The following is a 27,704-nucleotide window of genomic DNA, read 5'->3' on the forward strand; positions in this document are numbered from 1 at the left end:
CCTGGCATAGCCTCCTCTGTGGCCTCTCTGTGCCCCTGCGCCAGTGGTCACGTCTCCACATTCACCACCAGGCCCTGCAAGACCTGCCCAGGCCCCTCCCTGCCCTCACTTCCTCCCTCCCTCCCCTCCACTTGCTCACTCTGCTGTACCACAAGGGCCTCCTCACTGCTCTCCACACTCCAGGAGCTTTCCTCTCAGGGCCTTTACACAGGCTGTAAAGTCCTCTGCCCAGAGGTCTCCTGCTCTTGTCCGAACCCGTCCTTGCTCAAACATCAGCTTTGTAGCAAGTCCTGGATCCAAAGCTGTCCTTTCCTAAAGTCTCCTTCTTCCCTCACACAGCACACACCTCCCTCTCACACCCAACAGAAGCCCCATGAGGGCAGGTCTTGGGGTCTGGTCTGTTTTGTTGTCCCCAGTGCCTAGGGTCAGGGACCTGCCCCAGGAGGAAAAGGCCTGCAGGCTCTGCAGTCACAGGCAGCTGCAAGTCCCATCTCCGCCCTGGGCTCTTAGGGCCTCACCGCTGCACTGGCCTCTGCCTCACCCTTAACTCCCTTTTCCCCTTTCCCCAAAAAGCCACATTCAATACTCAAGGGTGCCTGACAGACTATGCCCCATCCACCCTTCAACTTTGCACAAGTGCAGACACTGGGTGGGCGATGCCCCCACTGCTGACTTCAGTCACGTCAGGTGGAGATGGCAGCAGGGCCTGCTCTGAGAGCTCCTGTGCAGCCTGCAGCCCCCAGTAGCCTCCCTCCCCTGCCCCCATCTCACTGCATGTGGAGACCACCCCCACCCCCCCAGCTGCAGGGACGGTGTGAATGCATGTCACCCTTATCCCTATTAGAACATGAAATCAGAGACAGGCATCCCTCAGAGAGCTCACCCAGGGCAGGATGCTCATCACCTGTTTGTGACGTTCAGGCTGGTCTGGGGCCTGGGTATGTGCAGACTGCAGCTGTCAGCCACCCCAGCCAGATGGACAGCCAGCCCAGCCGTGCATGAGCCCATACCCGGTATGATGACAGCGATATTCCACTAGACGGGACACAGGGCTACTCTGCAGCCCCAGGCCCGTAGGCCGGGGACACACATTCCTCTCTGTTGTCTCAACTCCCAGGCGCGGGTCCTACACACAGAGCCAGCTCCTGGGCTCTTCGGCAGCTACACAGGGTGAGCATGTGGTAGGGAAGGATTGTTTTCTCTTAAAAAAAAACACTCAAAAATAAGATGACCAATCGAAATACACAAATCTATATACACTGTCCTTGCTTGAGGTTATGGCACACAGATGCTGGGATGGGGCAGGGTCCCACCCTTCCCCAAATCCAAGCAGGTTCAGCTGATCACCCCTCCTAAATGAAGGCTTTAAAAGCTGTGACTCCTGTCACCCCCAGGCAGGTTGGGTGGACCATGCCCTTCTCTAATTAGCCTTAAACATTTCTGGGACCCATCTACAAAACACAAAACAATCCCAAAGAAAAGTCACAGATACATATATACACATGCACACACATGGCCGATTGCGGGGGGAACACGAAATGAGGGGGGACCTAGAAGCAGAACCAGAGTGACCTCCGCCCCGCCCCAGGCCTGCTCTGCCTTCTCGCCACACCTGGTCCACCTCTCTCCCTCCAATTTCTCCAGGTCTGGAAGAGAGGTGGTACCCAGCTTGGCCAGAGGACAACAGGGTGGGGGCAGGATCAGAGGACACCTGGAAAGCTTCTGGGGGACCAGTGGTTGCCCCCTCCTCTCGCTCTCCTCCCTGGCTTCCCCATGGTCACAGGCATGGTTGGACAGGACACATGGGATAGCTTGATGGGGAAGGAACCTGGGAGGAGGGTGAGGCACCCTTAGGCCACCTAGATCTGTACACCCAGCAAGCCGCAGGAACCGTAGTCCTGCTGGTGACAGAGCTCAGCTGTGTCCCCGTCAGTGACAAGGACAGTACAGGGTCAGGGCAAGCTCATGACGACAAGTGGACCCAACTTCCGTTTTCCTGGAACAAGTCCATCTCGAGATGACCTCCTCTGGTGCACAGCCTGCCTCGGCCTGCTCCTGATGCCTGGCCCCTAGCAAAGTCACTGGGATAGCTGCCAGCAGAGGGACAGCAGAGGTGGCCGCAAGAGACCTATCAGGAGTCCTGTGGATCCACGGGCCGACCTGAACCGTCCTGCTGCTGGGCCCTCCCCTGGCTGACTGGCTTGGCGTCCAGCTGTTTCTCCCGTCGCAGACGTGGGCAGTGGCAGTACTGGTGAACCCATGCTTCTGGGAAGAGCATGCAGCTCAACAAAGTGACGATGGACACAAAGGGAAGCAGGTGGGGTCCAGGGAGGCGTCCATCCCCATCCGAGTGTAGACGGTCAAAGCTGGGGCCTTGGGGCCACCTGGTGTGAAGGGAGCCGGAACCCCGCGTGCCTGCTGGTGCCCAACCACATCCCCACCCCAAACACCGCTGACAGGGTTCGCAATCAGGCTTTAATGAGAATCTTCAGGGTCTCTCTGGGCCCGGCTCCCCGCCCACCCCGGCTGCTTCCTCTGGGAACATGTGCAGGAGGGAGGGTCATGCACGTGATGACAGGTGGTGCTCCTCTGCCCTGATGGCTGGGCCCGTGGTTTACCGGATCCTGGTGAAGAGGTTGAGGACAGACACAGATTCCTGCAGGGCACACAGGAGAGAAAGCTGAGCCCGCGCAGCTGGACGGGAACAGAGGCTTCGGGCCAGAGGAGGAGCATGAGTAGGCACCATTGTTTCCTGGCACCCTGGCTGGGGGTGCAGAGCAATGCAGGAGCAGTTAGAGGGGATGCAGGCAGTCCCGGGGAAGTGACAGCAGAGTCTGAACAGGGCTGCTCAGGTGGCAGTGGGGGACGGCCCCCAGGATAGGCTGAGGGGATGCGCGTGGGGGAACACCTGGCGCTGATACCGACCCACTTTACCTTTGTCGAACGAGTTTTGCTAAAGACATTCCAGAACCTCAGGGTTTCGTCTCCAGCACCAGTGACGATGGCCTCTCCATCAGGGGACATGGCCTGCAGGAGGAGAGACCCTCACTGTTCTCGGGCCTTGCAGCTGGTCCCATGAATGGAGTCAATGATGGAGGACAGGTGCAGGGGGGCCGGGCCTCCACCAAAGCCAAAAACACAGGATGCCCCAGCCCCTACTCTACTCTGTGCACCTGAGCAAAGGATCTGACATTTAAGCACAGAATACTTCTTCTGGAAAGAAAGAAAAACACTTGAGGAGTGATGGAGAGGGCCTGTCCTCAGGCCCGTGCAAACAGGTATCTGATGAACTGTCCTCAGAGATTTTCTAAGGAGTTGGATGGGGGGTTAATTGTGTTTCATCATAAAGATACACTAATGTGTGGAGATTGTCAGGAGGGCACAGCTGCCCTTCCTCGCAGAGCTGGGGAGTTCAAGAAAGTAGATTCAAAGTGATGACACAATTAACGTTTGAAAGCAGAACATGGGAGCTGGCCTGGATGACCCACCCCCACCCCACAGGCCCAGGTAGGGGAGGCTGCCAGCTGGATCTGCACCCGGCCTTCCCAGGGGCCCAGTGCTGGGACCGGGACCCGCCAGTGCAGACTCACCAGGTACAGAACTCGGTAGGAGTGCCCGGTCAACTTGGCCACCTGGGTCAGGGACGGGTACTTCCAGACCAGGATCTGGTTCTGTGAGTAGCCATGTGTGCTAACCTGTGGAATGTAGAAGGCACTGTCAGAACCTGGGCTCCCCTCCCATGACCCCAGGGCTCAGATGCAAGCTGTCCACTCCCCCTGAGGCACCCACTGAACAGCAAGGACACCTGGGACCTGCCCAGCCCCTTACCCCCAAACTCTGGTTGATGCCGAAGGTGACAGGGAGCTACACTGTACCCAGAGCTCAGCCAGCCTCTGCTGGTGGTCAGCAGCACGGCACCCAGATTAGGGGCAGGTACTTCCAGACTGATCTGGGTGGCAGGGTCCTGGCTTCACCCTAGGACCCCAGGGAAGGCCTTGCTGGGGCCCAGGGCTCCTGCTCCAGAACCTTCCCGTGCACACCCAGAGGCCCTGCCATGGCACTCACCAGCTCATTGGCGTGCTTGGACCAGGCCAGGTTGCACACCTGGGAGCCTGTGTCGATGCACTGCAGTGGCTGCCCTGTGAGCGTGTTCCAGAAGCGGATGCAGCGGTCGGCCGTGCCGCCGCCGGATGCCAACAGCCCATGCTGATGTGGGGACCAGGCTATGGCTTTCACGGCTGCCAGGTGCTCTGTGTACTGCTGCACGGGACTCAAACTCGAGTGGTTCCAGACCAGCAGCTGGGAGGGTGGGGATGGGGAGCGGCAGCAGCTGTGAAGCCCTCCAGGGGAGGATGAATGGCTCCCTCAAACCCATCATGGTCCTCCCTCGGGGCACACCCTTGTCACTCCTGCTGTATGGATGAGGGCTGGCCGAGTGGAGGCCGGACAATGAGGGGCCCAGGGCATCTACCTTGTTGTCATTGCCTCCTGAGGCAAGGAGCTGGTGGTCCGTGGACCACTTGAGCCCACACACCTCCTGCCGGTGGCCCTGCAACCGCCGCTCCGACTGCAGGGGCGGGGTGCGGATGTCCCTTTGCAGGATCATGCGATCCCGGCTCCCAGATGAGAGCTGGTCGGCATTCCAGGCCAGCGCTCCTGGAGACCAGACAGAAGGCTGGGTGAGGCTGAGGCCTGGCCTCTCAGAAACAGGGTGCGCTGGGAATCATCACTTCCTTGTGCCTAGAATCACTCCCGCCCATTGGGATGACACCCCATCAGGACCCTGGGCTCCTCACCAACTCGTGCCGTGTGGCCTTCCAGCATGGAGAGCTTCTTCCCCGCAGCTGCGTCCCAGATCTGCACAAAGCCCTTGTGCGTGCCGACGGCCACCAGGTTCCCCTAGGACCAGGACCCGGGGAGAGCAGGCATCAGGCCCAGCCTCCCTGGGCCTCCCCTCCCCGCTCCTCACATGTCCCTTCTGATCAAGTGACACCCACCTTGTCCTGGAACTTACTGGGGAGATGATTACACAACACATGCGTTTGTCAAAATCAGCCAACACACATGTAAGACCCATGCACTTCAATGCATGAACTTGCCTGCCTGAGCCTGGCCTGCCCCTGGCTGGGGTGAAGGCTGGGGCTCTAAAGGGACTGCGCTCAACTCTATGTCTGTGGGGGGACCTGGCAGCAGCCCTGTCACTGTCACAGTCTCTGCCGGGCTGGGAACAGGCGGGATGCAGACATCGCTCTGGGTCCCCCAGGCCCCCAAACACTGCTGAGGACCCTTGCCAGCAAGGCCCAGTCAGACCTCCCCTGCCCAGCCCAGGAATGAACCCTGTATACTAACCCGCTCAGACCAGCCCACGGAAGTCACCGAGTCCCCTTCCACAGAGAGGTCACAGAGCCGGGTCACCTGGGGGAAGGAGGGAGCGGTCGGTGTGAGCTGACGTGCTGCCCGCTGATCCTTCAAGGCCCCCTGTCCATTCGTTCATGCATCCTCTGTTTATTCATTCAGTCACACCTCAGGCCTATGGGCACTGGTGTTAATGCTGGGACCTGATATAATGATGCTGGGGTGCCCAGGAGACTGCAGGCTGCAAGGGGACACACGCAGCACAGGGATGAGTGACTGGAAAGTCTGGGGAGGAATGCTGGGGAGGTGACGAGGGCATCACACACCTGGGGTGCTTCCAACAGGTGGCAGCCCTCTCTAGGGGGCATCACCACTTGCATTAATCTCTGAAAACGTCCCACCCTGGCAGGCGTGTCTGAGCCCATGGTGGGCCTAGCAGCACCTCAGAGTTAGTGCTGAGGGTGGGGTGGGCAGCCCCCAGGCTCAGCCAGGCCTGAACACCCATCTCCCCTCCTCTGCAGACACAGGCAGAGGCAGAACTCAGGTAGAGAGCAAGGACTACTGGTCATTACAGGAGACAGCCCACAGCAGAAGGGCCTCCACTCATACCTGCTGACTATTCCCGAGTTCCAGTCTGTACTTGGAGGGTGGGCCTCAGATGTGAGAGGTTGGCCAGGTGCTGCCCCAGGCTCTGGAGCACCCAGCCACACTTACCCTTCACATGGGCCAGCCCGACTCAATGACTAGAGGAAGCCACCCCACACCCCTGAAGCACACACACACACAAGCACTTGCACACACACTTATGGGCACCGGAGCACCCACCTGGCTGGTGCAGGCGCTCCACAGGTACACGCAGGTGCCCAGCCCCACACTGAGCACATTGAGAGATGACCAGTCCACCAGGTTCAGGTAGAAGTCGTCCTGCAACTCGGGTGCATCCAGAACCTTGAAGGGGATCTTGGAGATCTTGCGGGTGGGTTTTCGTGGGGATCGCAATAACTTCTGACTGTGGGGAGAGCCCGAGACTGTGATTTTCTGTCAATCAGCCATGTGGTTATCATTACTCTTCGGTTAATGTTACTACCCCTGGTTCACATTAGTTCTTGGCATATCTTCTCCCACTCACCTTGCCCCTCTGCATGCATGATCCCCAAACTGTGGGTGACCCCATGGACACAAGGCCCTTTGCCCTTGGGTGTTTGGCCACCCCAAGACTCAACAGCCACACCATCCTCTCTGCTTGGCACCTCCTCCAGAGAGCCCTCCCTGACTCCCCTCTCCCCCCCGTCTGGACCCAAAACCTTCAGGCTGACAGTGTGCCCCAGGGAGGGGTCCTAAGACTAACTGCAGCTCTCATGTACTGCCCAGCTGCTCACCCTGCCCTGTCCCCGCCCTCAAAGACCCCGAACTCACCTTTTGTTACTGACTGGTGACAAGGAGTAGGGAGACACATCATTTCCGTCATCAGGACTCGAGCGCTTGGTACTGAGGGAATACTGGAGGGAGCGTGGACACATACCTACTGAGTGGACACTGTGGTCCCAGAGCTCAGGAACCTCAGACCCAAAGCTTGGGTGCCCTGAGCTCCTGGTGGTTGGGGGGAAGAGTGAGGGTGCTACTCGCCCTAACCAGGAAGACCTCTAACTAGGGGTGTCCTGGATTCCGGAAACTCAGAAAAGCAAACCAGGACCCCGCTAGGTGTGACCGCCATCATGCTCCTGCCCGCTCCCAGCCATCAGCCCCTCAGCAATCCTGAGGGACTAGAAGTCAGCTTCTTTCCAACACTACCAGGGGCCCCCATGACCCAGGATGGCTTAGACATGCTCTTTGGGGCGGCTCTGCTGAGGCCACTGTCCCTTCACCCTGCACCTGAGCACCTGCTCCAGAGTTACCTCTGTCTCAGCAGATGCCCAGGAGGGCCACAGGGCAAGCCTCGGGTTAGAGGGGCCTGGCCCTGCCTTCTCCCACCCTCTCTGGGGTTCAAGGCCCCCAGCAGGGCTGGTGTGTGTGTGTGGGGGGGAGGAGGAACCTAGGGAGGCTGAGACTGGTCTCCTGGAGGAGCCTTCACACAGCACAGGAGGCCAGGGATGAGGGCTGAGCCTGGATCAGTCATGGAGGAGAGGGACCTCTAGCCCCAGCAGGAAGCATCGGTCAGTGTGGGCACGGCGGGCAGGCTCACCGTGAACAGGCCCTTCTTCTCGGGCGTGGAAGGCTGCAGCCTGCGGTCCTCCGTCTGTGGGTCCTGCACCTTCTCAATGCCGGCCCCTAGCAGCTCATTCTTCAGCAGGGCTGAGTAGGCCAGGCCATCTGCAGGCACCAAACACAATGAGAGGCTGGGGTGGGACCAGGTAAGGGGGTGAAAGAAAGAGGGTGTCTGTGGCCCTGACTCCTGACCTTTGCCATTGTCCGAGGTGGCATCCTTGGCTTTCCGGTTCTGGCTGGGAGACTTCTCATTTTCCTGTGGGAGAGGGAAGGAGCAAGAGGAAGGAGGGGTGAGCCAGAATGGCGTGGCCCCGCCCCAGGCTTCTTGCCTGACCCTCCCACTGGGGGGTCCTCTGTCCTCACATTGATCCTGTGGAAATTGACACTCCAGTTGGCGCCTGCTCTCGAGGGGATGAAGCGGTCCCCATGCTTGCTGGGGGAGGACACGGGGGAGTTGGTAGGTGTCAAGGTCCGCCGCATCTCTGAGACCTAAAAGGATGGCAGGGGGGGCTGGGTGCCTCAGAGCCACAGCCTGACCCACCCACCCTGCCTGCTGCCTTTGGTCTCTAGCCACTGACCGAGGGGTTCAATCTTGGAAACCCAACGGGCAGAGGTAAAACATTTGGGTACATAACTGACATGCTGGACCTGCTGGCAGCTTTGTGAGGCAAAAAGAGGCCAAGGAGCAATAGAGCCCAAGACATTAGCACACTACAAAGTGGCTTTATATTTCTAAGCAGCCACAGGACCAGAAAGTTGAAAGTTTATTCCCTGAGCACTGAGAACCTGTTGCCCTGCCACCTTGATTTCCTGCACACGGGATGGATCTTCTCCCAGAGAACAACAACCCAACCACCCGAACCGAGATGTGAAGGTGGGCGCACAGCTTCCAGCCAACCCTCTGACCCCAACTTGATTATCTGGCGAACGTCCTTATCTATAAGGGATCTGCTGTGGGTTGAACTGTGTCCTCCAAAAGCATATGTTGAAGTCCTAGGCTCTGAAATGAATGCCTGGTATCCTTATTAGAGTCGGAGATACCCACACAGAAAAGAAGGGAACATGAAAACGAGGCAGAGACTGAAGTGATGGATCTAAAAGCCAAGGACTGCCGGCAAAACCAGAAGGACCTTCCCCAGACCCCTTAGCCCGGTCACCCCTGCCCCGTAGGCTCCTGGGTCCCAGTACCCCGACCCCCTCCCACATCAGCCTGGCCACCCCGGCCAGCTCTCCTGCACAGGCTGTGGGGCCAGGGCTGAACCCCAGCTTTGTGTTGCTGGGCCCTTCACTGGCTGGGAAGGTGGCTCACATTCCCTCACCCCCGTCGGTCCTGACTGCGGCCCAAGAGAAGAGCTGGTGCCCTCTGCAGCCAGGAGGCAGAGGCCCTGTAAAGAATAAGGGGCCTCCAGCAGGAGGAGGGGAGATGCACTGCAGCTCTGGTGGCTGTGCCGCCGTCATGGGGGGGTTCTGGGGGAGGATGTGTTTTCACCTGCACAGCACCTCCCTCTTTTCTGAGGGCAGAAGCCCTGTGGCCAACCACACCCCTCACCCCATCTCCCCACCAGCTCCACCGGGCCAGGCCAGCACTGGCAGGGTGACCACCGGCTACTCACACACGGCATTGTATTCTCGTTCTGGATGACAATCTGCCGAAGGAGGCGCCGCTCATAGTCCTGGTCCATGGTGAGGCAGGGCAGGTACCGCTGCCGGCCAAGTCAGGCCACCAAGTTCAGCCGGCCAAAGTCAGCCTGGGGCAGGAAGGGCAGGACAGCTCAGCACCAGTGGGCAGCAGCCCTCACCACCACCCGGTGACCACAGAACCCCTTTCAGGAATGCCCTACCATATGGCAGGTCCTCCCTCCCAGGAGCCCAGAGCTCAGGCGTGGCCATACCCCAGAGGCCTTGGAAGGCACAGGGAGATACAACCTGGACAAACAGGACTCCTCTCTGCTTCCTCTGCGGGACCTTCTGACAGGACCCTTCACTTTTGTCCTGGTTAGGGCAAGGCTGCCCCTATCCCTGACCCTCAAGGGCTTACCCCAAGTCCCCCGCTCCTCCAACTCAGACCTCCATCTCATTGCCTTACTTCAGACCCTCTGAGACCATGAGCCATCCAAGGAACCATTTCCCTGGCTCCTTGGCCCCTGCCCCCAAGAAGGAGGCATGGGGCTGGGCATGGGTTGGGGCTGTACTAGGGAGGGTCAGTACACTCCCCAGGAGTCTGCCAGAGGTGACTGGGCCCCAGGCCCTATGCAGGCACTTGAGCCCCAGGGCCAGGCAGACCAGGTTGTGACCCAGGAAATTGGCCTCCAGCTTCTTCCCAGTTCCACCCAACCTGGGAGGCCTCTCGGAGGAAGCGGAGTGAGAGGTCACCAGCAAAAGGAGGCTGGAGGACAATACTCCACAGAGGGGAGGGCAGATCTGAGGAAGAAAGGGCTCTGGGCGTTCCAGGATGGGGCAGAAGTGAGTGGCAGCCTCAGAAAGAAGGGCTGTTCTTTACGGCAGGCAGACAAACTGGGACCCAAGGACAAACCAGACCCACAGCCATACTCTGGCTGCTTCCAGAAGAAAACGTTTGCCAGTCCTGCCTCCCTTCAAGGCACTGCAGAGTATTGGGGGTAACGCAGGTTTCCAGGACAGAGCCTGACACAGACGGGGTTCAGCAGACTGTAGCTTCCTGCTGTGGGCCTGCCCTGGGCCCCGGAACCCTGGCAGCCACTGTCCCTCTACTCCTCTGGCCGGAGCCCCAAGGCCCACACTGAGATATGTAGGCAGGTCTGCCTCAGCTCTATTCTCAAATCCCCAATGGCCTCTCTGATGAATCCCTGGGCCCATCACAGAGACCACCCGCCAGGTGCTTGTCCCTCACATGTCGACACTGCACACACGGGAAGGCCTTCATGTGGCCCAGTCCCGAAGCCAGTTGCTTGGTCAAAACGCAGGACACAACCACTGGTTCCCACAGTGTGTTCCCGCCACCTTCCACATTAGCGAGCTTGCATGTTTTATCTCATGCTCCCCCCGCCCCCCCACAGCAGCATGAACTAGGTGCCCACACCCTCATGCAGATGAGGATGTGAAGACTGAGCGAGGGGCAGCAACACCCCCAGTGTGCCCATGGCCCTCCCTCCACACCCTGGGGCTCCCGTGAGCCTGTGCTAGCTTGGAGCCCCAAGCCCCACTGTCCCCACCTCAGTAGACCAGCTTTGATGAGAAAAGCAGGACCGCAGCACCTCAGCACCCCTCAATCTTGGGTAAACCTCTGGGAGCCGCCATCCCTTCTTGGCTACATCCTTCCTGCTCCCCCCACCTCCCCTGCTGTAACAGAGGTCCCCAGACACATTTTGGTCCATTGTAGCCACAGGACAGTCTCCTGAAGGGACTGATGATGGCTTCAGGCCTTCCTTACCTCTCTGGGGACTGGGGCCACATCCTCCACCTCCTCCGACTTCCTGCCAGCCTAGCCTGGCCTGCCTAGCTCACAGTCCACCCATTGGCTTGCCCCAGAATGTACCTGCGCCTCCCTTCCTCCTCCAGATTCTCCCCAAAGCCCAGGCCTTGCCCCACAACACCCCTCCCCACTCACATGTGCCCTCACCACATCTGAGCACTCCTGTGGCAGCACAGCTGTGCTTGGGACACAGAGAGGTCTGTGCCTGCCTGAGGGTCTGTCCCAGGTGGAGACTCCTGTTCAAAAGGACAGTTTCCCAAGGGTGGGCCCAAATCATCTCGACCACTGCACCAGGCTGCATGCAAACAGAACTGAGCTCCAGGCCCACCTTGACTGAGCATCCTGTGAGTGGGGTTGACAGAGGCTAGACACAAAAGGAGTAGCCATGGCTCCATTCTAGTAGTTCCAACAGTCAGTGGGCACTTTCCCAGATGTGGACCAGTTGGCTGTACCCACCACTTTGCAGACAAGAAAAAAAAAAAAAAAGCTCAGAGAGGCTGGCTAAGTTCCCCCACTGGCCCTGCCTGGGCCACCCACCAGTGAGCTCTCAGGAGATAAGGTGGATGGAGGCGATGTCTTGGTCCCTGTGCTTAGCAGTTGCCCCTCCCCATGGCTTCCAAACATACTGTTGCTGAAAGTGAACTATTCCAGACAAAGTCAGCAGCTCACTCTCCCCAGGAAAAAACCCTAGGGGCCTCATATTGGGGATGGGTCACGCTATGGGTGGAGTCATCTAAACCTCTTGGCCCAGATGAATTCACTTCCCCTGGAGACCACCTCCATTCACAGATCAATGGCACCACGTTGAGGCCGGCAGGGCTAGTCTGTTTCAGGACAGCAGGCCCCCAACAATAGCTTAGATGCACTTTGCACATCAGAAATTAAGCAGAGCCCAGAATGCTGCAGTCATCTCAGAGACAGAGTGAAAGACAGGCTTCCCAGGACGGGTTAAGAGGCGAAGTGCCATCCAGCTGGTGGTGTGCTGAATCTGAGTCCAGAAGGAATGTCCAGACTGGCACACCCTCCTGTCATCAGCAGATCAGTTGCCCCTGTCTGCCCGCTTACATTCTGGTATGGCCACTTACAGAAGCCCGTACAGTGGGCAGCAGCTCACCATTTAGGTGTGGCTCCTGAGGGCCAGAGAGGTTCCAGACTGCCCACATGTGTAGGGCCCTAGTCCCTAGACCCGTGGACATGTCACCTCACGTGGCAAAAGGAATTTTGCAGATAAAATTAAGTCAAGGCCCCTGAGATAGGGGATGATCCTAGACTCCCCAGAGGGCACAGTGTCAACATAGAGTCCTTATAAGAGAGAGACATCAGGGTCAGAGTGAATGATGAAAGAGGCTGTGCTGCTGGCTGTGAAGGTGGAGGAAGGGACCGAGAGCCCAGGATATGGTGCCTCTAGGAGCTGGAAAAGGCCAGAAATGATTTTCTGTTGGAGCCTCGCGAAGGACCAGCCATGCCCACACCTGAGTTTAGTCCCGTGTTGGACTTCTGATATCCAGAACTATGAGATAATTTTGTGGTTTTTTGGGTCTTTTTTTGTTTTTTAATTTTCATTTTTGCTAATCCTCCCTCGAGGATATTTTTCCATTGCTTTTTAGAGAGAGTGGAAGGGAAGGGGAGAGACACAAAGAGAGAAACTTCGATGTGAGACAGACACATCCAGTGGCTGCCTCCTGCACTAGTCCCAACCAGGGACGGGGACTGAGCCTGCAACCAAAGTACATGCCCTTGACAGGAATCAAACCTGGGACCCTTCAGTCCATGGGCCAACACTATTCACTGAGACAAACCAGCTAGGGCCATTTCTGTTGTTTTAAGCCACCAAGTTTGTGGTGACTTGTTACAGCAGCTGCAGGACACACACTAGGGCAGGGCAGAGAAGGCAGTGACCATGCTGCGGCCTTCTGTCATGGATCCTTCTGGGAGTGGCTGCTGAGAGGGTTCCTAAGATGCTTGTGCTCAACACAGTCCTTTTCTCTGCCCAGTCCCATGTGGCCCACTGTGGATAGCCAACCAATCCTTCTGTCTCCAACATCCCCTCTCTCCATAACCCCACTCCCCACCCCCCTGAGTTCCAAGATCCCTTAGTCTGCCGGAGAAGCAGTGGGTCTTCATTCTGCCAAGAGGGACATTTGCTGACTGCCCAGAGGCCTGAGGCAGGTACCAGGGTTAAGCAGGCAAGGAGACAGACATGGTCCTACCCTCCTGAGCTTCTTTTACTAGTATACCAGAAGCAGCAAACCAGAAACATGGAACTAGGTGAAGAACAATTTTGGGTGGTGGTACCTGGTACCAGGAAGCACATTTTAAATATGTATTTTTTAAATATATTTTATTGATTTTTTACAGAGAGGAAGGGAGAGAGATAGAGTCAGAAACATCGATGAGAGAGAAACATCGATCAGCCGCCTCCTGCACATCCCCCATTGGGGATGTGCCTGTAACCCAGGTACATGCCCTTGACCGGAATCGAACCTGGGACCTTTCAGTCCGCAGGCTGACGCTCTATCCACTGAGCCAAACCGGTTTCGGCAGGAAGCACATTTTAAAAGTGGCTCCAACATTCAGCTGTCAAAGTAAAGGCAAGTTGGAGGGAGTGGAGGGGGCACTGGATCCCGGCACCCAGCCTGGGATGTCTCTCCAAGACCAGGTACCCACGGAGGGACCCATGGGATGCCAGCACGGTGGAAGGGCTCCAGAACTAACTCGTCCCAGGCTCTGACCTGGTAAATGCAGGTTAACATCCCCAACGGGGTGAGCCTTCCTGCTGGCCAGCAGGGATGTCGCTCTTGTTTCTAAATTGACCTGCTACCTTCAGAAGCACCCCCGCCCCCCCCCCCCCCACACACACACATCAGGTTTTCTCAATGAGGAGGTGGAGGTAGACAGACAAGATGGGTACATGTGGGGAAGCATGGGACTTGGTTGGAAAGTCTAAGGATTCTCTGAAAGGTCAGAGGTCTCTGGGGGACCTTGCCAAAGGTGGCACACACTGCCTTGACTTTTCCAAACAAGTCTGAGCCCCCAGGTGTTTACTTAGACACGTCCTTGCTTAAAAGACACTACAGACACATGTGCCTCCTCAAGGATGCTTACCCTGCTGAAAGCATCTAATAGTTAATTTTAGTACAAGCTGTTATTACAATAAAAGCCTAAGGAAGCAGGCAATCAAGGCTGCTTTTGGCTCCTTATGCCAACCAGTCCCTTAGCCTCTCTTCCACAGAAGCATGTGTCAGAGTAATCACTCATCTGTCATTCAGGGTCTGTTGGTCAGTCCCAGCAGGCACAGACCAAGATCTCAAGAGAGTGATAACTAGCAGGTCCAATCAGGCACAAATGCACACCCAAACCACGTGACCTGGGAAATACAACACACAACCAGGCCTGCCCACCACACAACCAGGCCTGCCTACCAGCCCAGAGACCCTGCTCCAGCCTGACCTTGGAACTAAGGCCTGGAGCTCGGCCAGTGTGCAGACTGACTCATTCCAGAAAGCTGAAGGCCACCTCAGTCCAAGGACTGGGACCTCCGGGGACACCGAACTTCAGCTTGGGGACCCTCCTCCAAGACTGCTGCTTGCTGCACCACAGAGGAGCAAAGACTCCCAAGCTGTAAGAGAAAAGTCTGGTCAATTCATCACCAGAGAAATGAAAAGTGTCTGCAAGGCAAACACACCATGTTTTAAAAAGAGACAACTAGGGCCCTGACCGGTGTGGCTCAGTGGGTTGGGTGTCATCCCATGCACCAAAAGGTTTGCTGGTTCAAATCCTGTCCAGGGCACATGCCGGGGTTGCGAGCTCAACTCCCAGGATGGACTGCAGGAGGCAGCTGATGACGTTTCACTCTCACATTGATGTTTTTTCACTCGCTCTCCCTTTTATTCCTCTCTCTCTAAATATCAATTAAAAAAAGACAACTAGAAAAAAATCTCCTACCCTGAAGATAGACCAAAGTGGCATAGGACATGAATAACTGTTCCTGCAAAAATGTACTCGTCCTCACTCACAGTTGGAAAAGGCGGTTCCCACTTCCTCGCCCTGAGTGATTCTGAGATTAGGTGACACGCCCTTGCCACGGATACATAGGGATTGCTCGCCTGCACTGCTGGCAGCAGCTGAAACTAGTACGACTTCTAAGAAAGGCAGCTTGGAAGGCAGTTTGGCAACTGCTTGCAAAATCTAAAAAAGCACATCCTTTTTGATGCAGTGTTTCTACTTCTAAGAATTTGCCCTTAGCAACTCTGGGTGTGTGTGTGCAAAACCTCGTGTACAAAGCTGTTCTGTACAGACAGCTTAGGAGAGCAGAGCCCATGAGGAGTGACCCGAGCGCTACCTTAAGGGCAGGGCTTCTTCCCCACCAGGAGACACTGAAGTAAAAAGGGCAGGCCTGAAGGTCTTGGGGACCCGCTGCCTGTGAGAACAGCCTTGTGGGGATGAGCAATTTCTGGAAGGCTGGAGAACAAGCTTGTAGCAGAGGTTGCTCTTGGGGAATGGAACTAGAGCAGTGGTTCTCAACCTTCTGGCCCTTTAAATACAGTTCCTCATGTGACCCAACCATAAAATTATTTTCATTGCTACTTCATAACTGTGATGTGGCGACTGTTATGAATCGTCATGTAAATATCTGATATACAGGATGGTCTTAGGCGACCCCTGTGAAAGGGTCGTTCGACCGCCAAAGGGGTCGCGACCCACAGGTTGAGAACCGCTAGACTAGAGGCTGGGGGCCAGGAGAAAGGAAGCCTTGCTCCCCCTGGCTCATCATTTGGTGCTTCTTGCAATCAGTGAAAGGGAACATGTTAGCTATTCAAAGAAATAAGCCAGCTGGGAAGAGGTTGAACTACATAAGTCCAGGGCCCGACTGGAAGTCTCAGTGGTAGGAGCAGCACTGGCTGCACCAGAACATGTGCTGCCTTTGCTGTATGAATGTTAGAGAAAGTAATGAGTTCTCTGTTAACAAGTAGTCACTTAGCACAGACAATCTGTAAGGCCTTGTGATTGGGGAAGGCGGGGTGGTAAGGATGGGGCCAGTGGCAGTGCGAGAACTCTGGCCCTGGAGAGGTACCTGCCCTGCTGCCCTGAAGGGTGCCAACTGTAGGCTGGTGTCCCTGGCCTGGTGAGGTGGCCAAAGCCCTGGCTGCTTGGCTTCCTACTATTATTGTTCCCTCTGCAGGGTACTGTCATTAGGGTCTCACTCACCCACCAAGCCAGCCCTAAAGAGGAGGGTCTCCTTTTCCCTGGGTCCCCCAGAATGAAGAATCAGGAGGCCTACCTTCTGCCGCTGCCTCAGACAAGCCTCAACCTGCTCCTCTGGAAAAGGGGCACAACCCCAGTCATCTAAAAGGGCAGAAATGAGGTCCCCACATGGCTAGGGCTACATGTCAGGGATTCTTGACAACCCGGGGGGCTGTCTTCCCGGGAAATCCGAATGTGCATGCTTTCCAGTCAACAGGTAGCAATGGAGCAGGGCCCTTGTTTTCAACCACCTGCCCAGTGGCCTGCTGCACCCTCCTGAGGGGGCTGTCCCTGCCACTCCTGGCTACCCGAACCTCACCGTTCCTATAGGATACACATGGTTCCCACTCACCAGATACTCAGGGAAAACAGGTTGCTCTAGCCCAGGGGTGGGCAAACTTTTTGACTCGAGGGCCACAATGGGTTCTTAAACTGGACCGGAGGGCCGGAACAAAAGCATGGATGGAGTGTTTGTGTGAACTAATATAAATTCAAAGTAAACATCATTACATAAAAGGGTACGGTCTTTTTTTTTTTTAGTTTTATTCATTTCAAACAGGCCGGATCCAGCCCGCGGGCCATAGTTTGCCCACGGCTGCTCTAACCTGTTTAAACCAGCAGTTCTCACTGGAGTGACTGCCCCCAGGGGACACTGTGGTCTCATGACAGGGATGCTCCTCAACCCCCTCACAGTGCCCAGGATGGTCCCCACAGGGAATGACCCAGCCCATGTCATAAGTGCCCAGACACCTGGTATAGGGCCAGAGCATGGAGTGCTACCCGCTGAGTAAGACAATGGTGCTTGTGTGGGCTAGCCCTGGAGTTAGCAGGGCTAGAGGGGACTGAAGACAATTCTGTGCCAACACCTGCGAGTCCTTTTTCCAGCTGAAGTCAGTGATAGGCGGAGTCCCATGTGAGGAACAATAAGGGAGGCGAGCTTTAACTCTACCAAGTCACCCCCTGGCCTCCCCTCCTCACAAATGAGAAAATAAGGCGGAAGAGCCTGTCTGGGCATGACCAATCAATCATACAGCATGCAGCACGTCATGATCATCTTAGAGCAGTGATGGCGAACCTTTTGAGTTCGGCATGTCAGCATTTTGAAAAACCCTAACTTAACTCTGGTGCCGTGTCACATATAGAATTTTTTTGATATTTGCAACCATAGTAAAAAAAGACTAATATTTTCGATATTTATTTTATATATTTAAATGCCATTTAACAAAGAAAAATCAACCAAAAAAATGAGTTTGCGTGTCACCTCTGACACACGTGTCACAGGTTCGCCATCACTGTCTTAGCGGCTTCCTCAAGAAGGGACATGCCGTGTTGTAGGTACACAGGGCCTCCTGTACGGCCTGGATACAGGCTGGGCACATCCCATGAGTCCACAGCAGGCCCAAGGCCCCCAGGGTCAGAGCACTCTGCTTCCTGAAGCCGTTTCAAGGCCTTCAAGATCTTGCTTATCTCGAAAAACTGGTCCTCACTGTTTTTTATATTTTGTAAGGCTCTTTAAAGAGCCAAAAGAAGACATTTCTATGACACATCTTGCATGACTCAGTATTTTTTAAATATATTTTTATTTATTTCAGAGAGAAGGAGGGAGAGGGAGAGAGAAAAAGAAACATCAATGATGAGAGAGAATCATTGACTGGCTACCCCCTGCTCGTTCCCCACCAGGGATCGAACCCGCAACCTGGGCACGTGCCCTGATCGGGAATTGAACCATAATCCCCTGGTTCATGGGTTGACACTCAACCACTGAGCCACACCAGCCGGGCCATGACTCAGTGTTTTGAGGCTAACTGTGGTCTGGGTGTGCTACCTATGAGATGGGTTACACCATCGGCACTGCTGACCCTGGGATCCAGTCATTCTCTGTGGGGGGTCACCTGGGCACTATGGTGGATTGAATAGCATCCCCGTCCCCACCCCTCAATGCCAGAAACAACTGTGACAACCACAAATGCCCCAGCCATCGACAGTGTCCACTGAGGGCAGAATCACCCCCAGGTGAGGGTGGGGCGATCGTCCCTTGGAGAAGTTGCACCAGCCAATAGTGAGAGGTGTCAAGTGGCACCTGCTATGCACGAGGGATATGGAGAGTGAGGAAAGCCTCTAGCAGGAGCCTGTGATCACCTGCCTGGACATGTGCTATGCAGGCAGCAGGGTCCCAGATGAACGGACACTGCTCCTGGCCCCGAGAGGAGATCATCAGAACATGGTGGCAAACTCCACCTGCACCCCTCCATGAGCCAACACAGCTTAAAGCACTCGACAAGCTTTATTTAATTTTGTCCCCAGGGACGACCCATCTCTCCATTTCACAAACTAAGGAACTCAGGGCCCTGGCAGTTGGTGGGTGGTGGAGCTGGGACTGGAACTCCACCTGCCATAACCGCTCAGGTCACAATGTTCCCATGGGTGAGGGTCCCAGGCTCAGTATGGAGCGAGCCAGCAGTCTAAAGCTAAAAGGACTGCCCTGGATTACATCACACGTGAATCTCCACCAAGCACTTCCTGCAGGAATCATCCAATTAGGGGTCATAATGACAAATGAATGGGGGCTCCCTGGAAACTGTCATCTTGGGGCACAGACTTTCACAGGCCCTAAATCTCCAGAGAAAAGTGCACACAAAGGGAGGAACCAGGAGGTTGGGAGGTGACTCAAAGCGCCCCCAGATTACCTGTGGGCCTTGAACCAGCCCCTTCCTCTTAGAAAGGTGGGGGATCTTGCTAGGAACCCAGGGGCTGTCATCTTATTCCCAGCAATTCTCTAAGGGGTTGTTGGAGAAGTCCCATATGAGAAAGATCCAATCAGAAACAAGGAGTTGTCCAATTTTCTGCTCACGTTGGATCTGGGAGGCTAGGAGAGGAATCTCTGACCTTGTTCTATTGCCACAGGTCAGGCAAGCCTGTGTCCAGCCTAAGGCTCCCTCCCTTCCACTACAGCAAATCCAAATACTATACAGAGTCCGAGTGGAGCGAGCGAACTGAGTGGTTGTGTAGCTGCGTCTCGGGGAGACTGGTAGTGCTTGCAGCATGGCTGACCAACCAACTGAAGAAGCTTTTTCACTATTTGACAAGGATGGTGATGGAACTACTACTATAACAACAAAGGAATGGGGAGCTGTAATGAGGTCTCTTGGGCAGAATCCCACAGAAGCATAGTTACAAGACATGATAAATGCAGTGGATGCTGATGGTAATGGCACAATTGACTTCCTAGAATTTCTGACAATGATGGCAAGAAAAATGAAAGACACAGACAGGGAAGAAGAAATTCGAGAAGCATTCCACGTGTTTGATAAGGACGGCAATGGCTATATTAGTGCAGCAGAGCTTCGCCATGTGATGACAAACCTTGGAGAGAAGTTAACAGATGAAGAGGTTGATGAAATGATCAGGGAAGCAGATATTGATGGTGATGGTCAAGTAAACTATGAAGAGTTTGTACAAATGATGACAGTAAAGTGGAGACATTGTACAGAATGTGTTAAATTACTTGTACAAAATTGTTTCTTGGCCTTTCCTTTGTTTGTAACTTATCTGTAAAAGGTTCCCCCTACTGTCAAAAAAAATGCCTGTACAGTAATTAGGACTTCATTCCTCCATGTTTTCTTCCCTTATCCTACTGTTATTGTCCTGAAACCTTATTTTAGAAAACTGATCAAGTAACATGGTGCATGTGGCTTACTCTGGATATATTTGAGCCCTTCTGCACATCTAAACTTAGATGGAGTTGGTCAAATGAGGGAACACCTGGTTATGTGTTTTTAAGTAGTTTTCTTTAGGAACTGCCAGCATGTTGTTGAAGTGTGGAGTTGTAACTCTGTGTGGACTGTGGACAGTCAACAATATGTACTTAAAAGCTACACTATTGCAAAAAGGGTGTATTATCCAGGTACTCGGGCACTATTTTTTTGTTCTGCTGGTCCTGTAACAGAAACATTTTCTTTTATTGTTACTTGCTTTTTAAACGTTTAGTCACTTAAAGAAAATCTGCTTATGGCACAATTTGCCTCAAATCCACTCCAAGTTGTAGATTTGTTTTCCAATTAAAACAATTTTTACCTGCCCCCCCCTGCCCCCCCGCCCCAATACTATCCAGCTGTCAGCCAGTCATGCCGTGTGCAGTGGAGCAGGGAGGCTTTGCAGAGGGAAGACCTGGCTCTGAGTCCTGGTTCTGTCTCTTCATCTATGAAGTGGGGATAAGGGAAAACACTGCCTATGTTGCTTTGAAACTGGGCTCAACTTCTGTGAAGCAGCTAGCAGAGTGCCTGACCCAAAGGAGATGCTAGGAAGTGGTAGCTATTCCCATGGGCCTAGTGACAGGCCCACTACAGGTCCCAGCCATGCCTGCTTCCTGCTCCTCCATCACGCAGTACTCCGGGCTGTGTGGCATGGGAGGTGCCTTGGTGGCCACGGCTGCTGCCTCGATGACCTCTTGGTCACGGCTGCAGGCTGAGTGGCCAGGTAGTGGCCCCACCTCCTCCCACACAGTCAACGAAGGTGAAAAGGACCACCGTTCTTCAGAGTCAGTCCTCAGTTAAGGACATGGGAGGAACAGGGCTGCCTGGCAGGAGGGCTGGCTGTGGTTTTACAGATATGGACTCTGGACTAGAACCCAGCATCTGGCCTCACGACAGAAGCAGCAGAAACTGGGATGTTTGAGGGGAGCAGTCCCTCACTGCTAACAAAAGCAAAAGCATGCGGTAGGGAGACAACACACCTTTCCTGGACGGCTGTTGTGAATCCCAAAGCAAGTTATTCTGGGGACCTGTGGTGGGGGCCCCTGAGGGGCAAATTCCAGCATGCATGCAGTCACTCATTTATTTACTCCCACCTAGCATGTGCAGGTGGTACTGGAAGCTGATCAAGGAGCCAGAAAGTAGAGGCCTGAAGTCACTGTCCCCCAGGGCTCACAGAGCAGAGACTGATAATTCTGTCAACACCTCCTCTCTGGACCCATGGTGACACCGCTGGAAGCAGGGGCCATGCCCACCCCAGGTAAGAATTGCTGCTCTAAGCTCCGAAAATGATGCCCAAAGGGAGATGAGCCCCTACTCCCCCATCTAGCCTGGTGAAAGGTTCAGACCGAAAGGCCATTTGGGTCTGCTGCAGCCGGAAGGATGCAAACCCCACACAAAGGAAGAACATCAACTTGATTACCACACCCAAATGATTAATGATCATTTATGTGATTCTAACTGTGACTGATATCAGAGGGCCGATTCTCAAGACTGGATGGGGCCTTAGAGGGGATCAGATTAAGCCCCATGAGGTTCCCAAAGCCCTTCCACAACTCTGCATCTGCTTGCACACCTACAGGGACAGGGAGCTCACCCCCTAACAAGTAGCCTGAACATCAGTAAGTGCTTCCTCAGTCTGTCTTACTGCTGTTCTCAACCATGGGTCCAAGGTGGGGGTGGCAGAAGGAAAAAGCTATTATGCTTAGGGCAGGGTATTTCCTCTACCTCCCCCCAAACCCTTAGCACTGCTGACACCAGGGACAGGTCCTTCTCTGGGGAGCCATCCTGGGCACTGTGGGGAGTGGAGTAGCATCGTTGGCTCCCACCCACTCAATGCCAGAAGCATCCCGTTGTGATAACCACAGAGGTCTCCAGACGTTGCTCCCAGTGGAGACCCCCTGGTTTAGGGGAATCCTTAGGGAAATAGTTGCTTCCAAAGACCAGTGAGCTCCATAGACCAACACTAACCTTTCCCAGCTGCTCAGCCCTTCAGAAAGTGCAGAGACAAATACCCTCCATACAGCCATCTACTCCTTCCCCTGCTCCCACCATCCTTCTCCCCTCCACCCAGCTGGCCTCTCCTTGTTGTGCAAACACAGCCTAGTCCTTTCTGCAGTGGCTACATGCCCCACAGGGACCAGACCGCCCTGAGAGTCACAAAGCAATAGTTCCCGGATCCGATCTGGTCTGGGAAGAGCACGTACAAAAAGGCATGGGATCCAGAAAGAATGAACAGACTGGGGAGGCTGCATGCATGGAGGAAACAGGCAGGGAAACAGGCAGTGAACAGACTGGGGAGGCTGCATGCATGGAGTGCACTGGTAGCAGAAAAAGGGAAAGGTGGCAAGGCCAAGAGGGTAGTCTCCTGAGACTGTGTGGTAGCAGGGAGCTGGGAAAGGGATCAGAAGTCGAGAGTGGAATGATCAGATATGGGCTTACAGACCAGCAGAGTGTAGTGTGGAGGCAGGGACAGCAGTGGCGAGCAGGGGAACCAGGGAGCAGGTGCCTGCCTGTGCAGGTGAGAAAGTAGGCATCCTGAAAAGATGTGGGGCAGGGAGAGGAGAGGCCTCGTGTTGAAGCTGGCGTTGTAAGGGGAAGGGGGGTGGGGGGGAGTGGGTAGTTTGAGGTACGAGTGACCTCTTCTGGACACACTCAACCCAAGATGCATAGGAGAGATGGACAGAGACACTCAGGAGAGAACTGGCCGCTGGCTACGTGGGCCTGGAGCTCAGGAGTAAGCTTTGGGCACCAGCAGCAAATGAGGACAGGAAGCTAAGGGTGAAAAGCAGGCAGGTCATCAAGGAGCACGTGTAGAAGAGCAAAGAGGCATCTGAGTACAGATTAACAAGGGCCACCACACAAGAACCTGTTCCTGACTGTTCAGAGCAACGCAATTTATAATAGGCAAAAGGTGGAAACAGCTCGTGTCCACCAACTGTGATGGACAAGCAAAATGGGATACATCCATACTGGAGTATTATGTAGCCACGAAAAGGGACGAGCACTGAAAGCATGATGTTCAGTAAGAAGCCAGACACTAAAGGCCACATAGTGTGTGAGTCCATTTATGTGCAACGTCCAGAACAGGCAAATGCAGAGACAGAAAGCAGATTTGTGGCTGTCAGAGGCTGGGGGGGTGACTGTTGACGGGGAAGGGACTTCTTTTTGAGCTGATGAAAATGTTCTGGAACTAGATAGTGGTGATGGATACACACACCTGTGAGCATACTGAAAACCACGAATTGTACACTTTAAATGGGTAGATTGTATGGCATTCGAATTATATCTGAATAAAGCTGTTATCAACAAAAATTAATGAGTAAGATAATAAGGAGAGCCAGTGAAGGAGACAGAGGGACAGACAGAATGCATAGGAAGCCAGGAGAGTGGCTTCTACATTCCACTTACTTGGGGAGGGGCACCGTTTATCATGTGTACTGGGTGAATGGTTAAGTAAAGCAATGCTCAGTGTGCCCTGTCATTCCGTTCACAGGTGAGGAAACAGGCAGGGAAAAGTGGGCACTAGCCCAAAACACAAGGATGTGCGGCAGTCAGGGCACAAACGTCCTGGCAAGCGCGCACATCAGGGGGAGCTTTGGTCACGTACTGAGTCTCAGTGCTCAACGGATGTCTGTGCTTTGGAGGGAGGAGCTTCAGGGCTTGCCTGGCTCCTAGCTGCATGCACAAGCGGGGCCCGCAGTGGCCAAACTCGCAGGGAGGTTGAGTGGGCAGAGTGGAGACCACTGGGGCCGGTGATGGGACAGAAACCAGACCACCAGGAGCTCTCGGGGCAGAAAGGGGGCCTCCACACACTCCTTTCTGCTGGCTCCCTGCATCAACCCCCAGAACGGGCCTGGCCCTCAGCATCCACTCAAGCAGCGTGTTCCAGCTCCAGCCCCGCCAGGGCACAATGCAGGCTCTGGAAATAAAGTCCCTGCCCTCCCAGGGCTCACGGTCTGAACTTTAGCCCAGGATCTCCGCCCTCCGCGCTGCTGACAGAGGCGAGGTCGCTCACTGTGAGGGGCTGTCCTGGGTACTCTGGGTTTGGAACAGCATCCCTGGCCCCCACCCACTCACTGCCAGGAGCATCTCCAGTGTGACAAGCACAGACAGCCCCAGGTGAGAGCCTCTGCTCTGCAAGAGAAAAACTACAGGGGAACTGCCCGTACGGCTGGTTCCTACAAGACCAACTCCCTTGATCTCTCCACAAACTAGCCGTCCCTGAGAGAATTTTAGGTCCTCATCCCGCTCAGTGACACTGAGCAAAAGGTCCCCACAGGCAACCCCACTCTAGACCTCCCCAAACTCGGGAGTCCCAAGTGTACAAAAGCTGCCTGGCCAGAGGTCCCAATAAAGAGCACTGGTGGGCGATTTCTGCTGAAACAGAGGAGCCAGTGTGAAATCAATGCAAAGCCACTTCTGAAGCCTCTTTAGGTTTTCCTGTTTGCTTCCAGGTACTCCTCCCCCAGCCCCAATCCGCCACCGCCACCAGCACAGACACCTGAGACACTGCCCCCACCTCGGCAAACCACCTGTCCTTTTTGACCCAAGAGCTGTCCAAGGCCCAGAGCCCTGATTTTTGGAGGGAGTGGGCCCAAATCTTTAACAAAACCGTCTTGGAGCAATCCAACCTCACTTGCTACACAAAGATAGCGACCAGCACACCTGTTTCCACTCTCAGTTCAGAAGGGAACGCCAGTACACTATTGTCAAAACAGAAGGGGCCCCCAACATCAAAGGCCATGATGGTCCGCGAGAAATTCTGTTCAATACGCAGCCTAGGGGACAACGTACCACCCTGGGGACAGTCCCCAGAGGATCTCACCGCTCCCAGCATGCAAACCCTGCTCCCTCCTCCAGGGGAGACTACCCAGCCTCCTTCTTTTCAAGTCCCTCCCACCTGTCTCCACTCCAGGGGGTGGGGGGTATGTATGCTGTGGGTGGATGGTTTTTCTTTAAATGAATTGTCTTCATTTAAAGTGTGGTTAAAGGGGGGGAGGGGGGTTTAATGGGGGGGGGGGTGAAGACACATTTGTAATACCTTAACTAATAAAGAATTTAAAAAAAAAATAAAGTGTGGCTAAAAAAAAAGGTGAAGGGATTAAGACTACAAACTGCCAGTTATAAAAATAGTCACAGGGATGTAGCATACAGCATAGGAAATGTAGTTAATCATATTGTAATAACTGAGTGGTGCCAGATGGGTATCAGATTTGGCTAGTTCCTTACAGCACAGGTTAGGGCATGGGCCTGCTGTTGTGGGGATGAAGTGGGGGCCCTGGTTTTGGGGAGCAAAGCTACGCTTGCTATTTACAAAAGGATTGTGGGGGATAAGTGTGGGAGGGGAGGTCACGGGTTGCAGGTGGCTCAGAATGGGGAAGTCAACCAAGGTCGGTTTTGGCGGTGGGGAGGCTCTAATTTGGGGGGAGATCATAAGGTACAAAAATGTCTAATCGCTATGTTATACACCCGAAACTAGTATACTAATTGTATGTCAACTATAACTGAAAAAAACAAAACTATGTTAAGATGGAGGGGGTGGTAAAGGATGAGTACAGTCTCACCAGTGAGAGGAATGAGCACATCACCTGGTGGACTGGGGTAAGGGGATCGATCTAGTTCCCAGGCTGAGAGGCTCCCTGAACAAGGAGATGATTTTTGGGGGGCGGAGAGAACAGGGAAAAACAGATTTAGGCTGGACATCTGCACAGTGGTGGGTCTCAGGCTTAGGGTCTAGGTGACGCAGGACCAATGCAGGGGTGGGGGGCATCAGTTTTAGGAGAAAACAGCTCTGGCTGGGGAGGACATTCCACACTTGGAGGAGGGGTGTCTGGGGTGGTGGGGCTTGTGCTTGCAGGAAGAGACAGACCCATCCTGGATCTCAGAGCAGCTGGGCACAGACGGGCCACCTTAGATTTTGGTGGGGTCAGCCAAAATGGGAGAGCTTGATCCTGGGTAGCGGGGATTAGAAAGCAGAGGGGCTAGAAGCGAGGGTGGTGTTTATGCCTTCAAACTGCCTTGCCTAAGTGCTTCTGTGTCAGGAGCCGAGAGGGGTGCGGTGAATACAATGGGGCACCGGGATGGACAGGGTCTCCACACCTCAGCCTACTTGATTCAGAGTCCACAAAGCTCATTTTGAATGTTACTGGGATGGGCGCTGGTTCGAGCCTAGGTGAGTCACAGACAGCTATGGAAGGGCTGTTTAAATTTGGACAGGGCCTGAGCTGGGATGGCCCGAACTTGGGAGACCCGGGTTTGACAAGCCAGAGACGGATAGTACATATTAGGGCATGGACCCGCTGTTCTGGGGATGAGATGGGGGGTGTCCCTTGTTTTTGGTTTTGGGGGCAGAGCTCGGCCCCATGTTATAAAAGGGTTGCAGGGGAGAGGGGGCGGTGAGGTCGACGGCTGCAGGTAACCCGGGTTGGAGAGGTCACTCAGGGCTGGGTTTGGGGGCGAGGCCCGGATTTGGGAGTTAAGACGGTAGTGGGATGCTGAGGTCACCTGGGCCTAGCTCGGCTTGGGGGCGGTGTTCGGGGGTCCGGCTGCCTCCTGAAGCGCCCTAGCTTGGGTGTCGCAGCACGGCACGTCGACTCGGTTCTAGGGGGCTCTGGGTTGGTCCTCGCCGCCGCCAGGCCCGGCTCGGGGGTCGCGGCTCGGGTCCAGGGGGCGGGTCCCCAGATTCCGGCCACCTTACCTGGCTTGCTCCCGTCACCGGCTGGCTCCGAGGCCCCGCCTCTTCCGGCGCCGCGCCGCGCCGCACCGCCTCCGCTGCCCGCAGCCCCGCCGGGTCGGCTGCGGCCGCCACTGACGGGATTCCCGGCTCCGCGCTCCTTAATATGGCGGCGATCGCGGCTCCGCGGCCTCCCGCGCCCTTCTCAGCCGCGCGCGCTCCCGCGGCCGGCCACGCCCCCGCGCCGGCGCGGTGCGTGCTGCCGCCACGCCCCACCACGGCCCCGGAGCACGCCCACCGCACGGGGCTGCGCCTGCGCGCATTGGGCATCTCGGGAGGACGTGACGTAGCCTGAAATTCGAATCAATACAGGAAGCGCGGCGCCACGCGTTGCCAAGGGCAACCGTAGCTGGAAGAGGACCTGGGGCCTGGTGAAGGTGGGTCCCTGGAATACAGGGAAAAGGCTCTGCTTAGTAGGGGATGGTCGCAGTAACGGACGCCCCAGGGCAGACCCACCATAGGGTGGACAGAAGCCAGACCCACATAGCAATGAGGCAGTCACACCAGGTGATGGGACCCAATGACAGGTGTATGTGCGGGACATGCAAACCCCTCTACCTGCAGACATTCATTCATTCATTCAAAACTAATGCTCCTCCAGGCTCTCCAAGCAGGGAACAGAACAACAACAAAAAAATCTGCTAAAAAAATAAATAAAATCTCTGCTCCAAAAATGGAAAATGGGCAAAGGATCCCAACAGACAATTCTCTAAAGAAAATGAATGGCCCATAAGCACATGCTCACCATCATCAGTCATTAGGGAAATGCAAATCAACCGCAGTGCGATACCAATTAATGCATACCAGGATGGCAATGTTAAAAAACAAAAGAACCCTCTACCCCAGAATATAACAAGTGTGGCCAAAATGTGGAGCAACTGGAACCCTCATACATTGCTGGTGGGAATGGAAAATGCTGCAACGACTGTGGGAAACAGCCTGGTGTGGTTCCTCAAAAAGTTAA

General features: G+C 54.9%; 1 protein-coding gene and 1 pseudogene across 2 annotated transcripts; one reads left to right on the top strand and one right to left on the bottom strand.

Moving 5' to 3' along the window:
- Positions 1–1,230: 1,230 nt before the first annotated feature.
- Positions 1,231–26,911, bottom strand: FZR1 (fizzy and cell division cycle 20 related 1). Of its 2 annotated transcripts, none has more exons than XM_059697193.1 (14): positions 26,705–26,911; positions 9,174–9,308; positions 7,924–8,049; positions 7,753–7,816; positions 7,538–7,665; positions 6,772–6,854; positions 6,181–6,364; positions 5,350–5,415; positions 4,797–4,899; positions 4,472–4,656; positions 4,066–4,299; positions 3,591–3,695; positions 2,926–3,027; positions 1,231–2,656 (listed from the first exon to the last, which is right to left on the bottom strand). In XM_059697193.1, exons 2-14 carry the CDS (start codon positions 9,240–9,242, stop codon positions 2,615–2,617), a joined length of 1,491 nt encoding a protein of 496 aa, XP_059553176.1. In that variant the 5' UTR covers positions 9,243–9,308; positions 26,705–26,911; the 3' UTR covers positions 1,231–2,614. The 2 variants fall into 2 exon arrangements, with proteins under 2 accessions (XP_059553176.1, XP_059553177.1); XM_059697194.1 differs by having other exon boundaries at positions 2,935–3,027; positions 26,705–26,910.
- Positions 19,283–20,038, top strand: LOC132235207 (neo-calmodulin-like; annotated as a pseudogene).
- Positions 26,912–27,704: the final 793 nt, after the last annotated feature.

Source organism: Myotis daubentonii, chromosome 5 (genome assembly GCF_963259705.1).
Source record: "Myotis daubentonii chromosome 5, mMyoDau2.1, whole genome shotgun sequence".
Lineage (NCBI taxonomy): Eukaryota > Metazoa > Chordata > Mammalia > Chiroptera > Vespertilionidae > Myotis > Myotis daubentonii.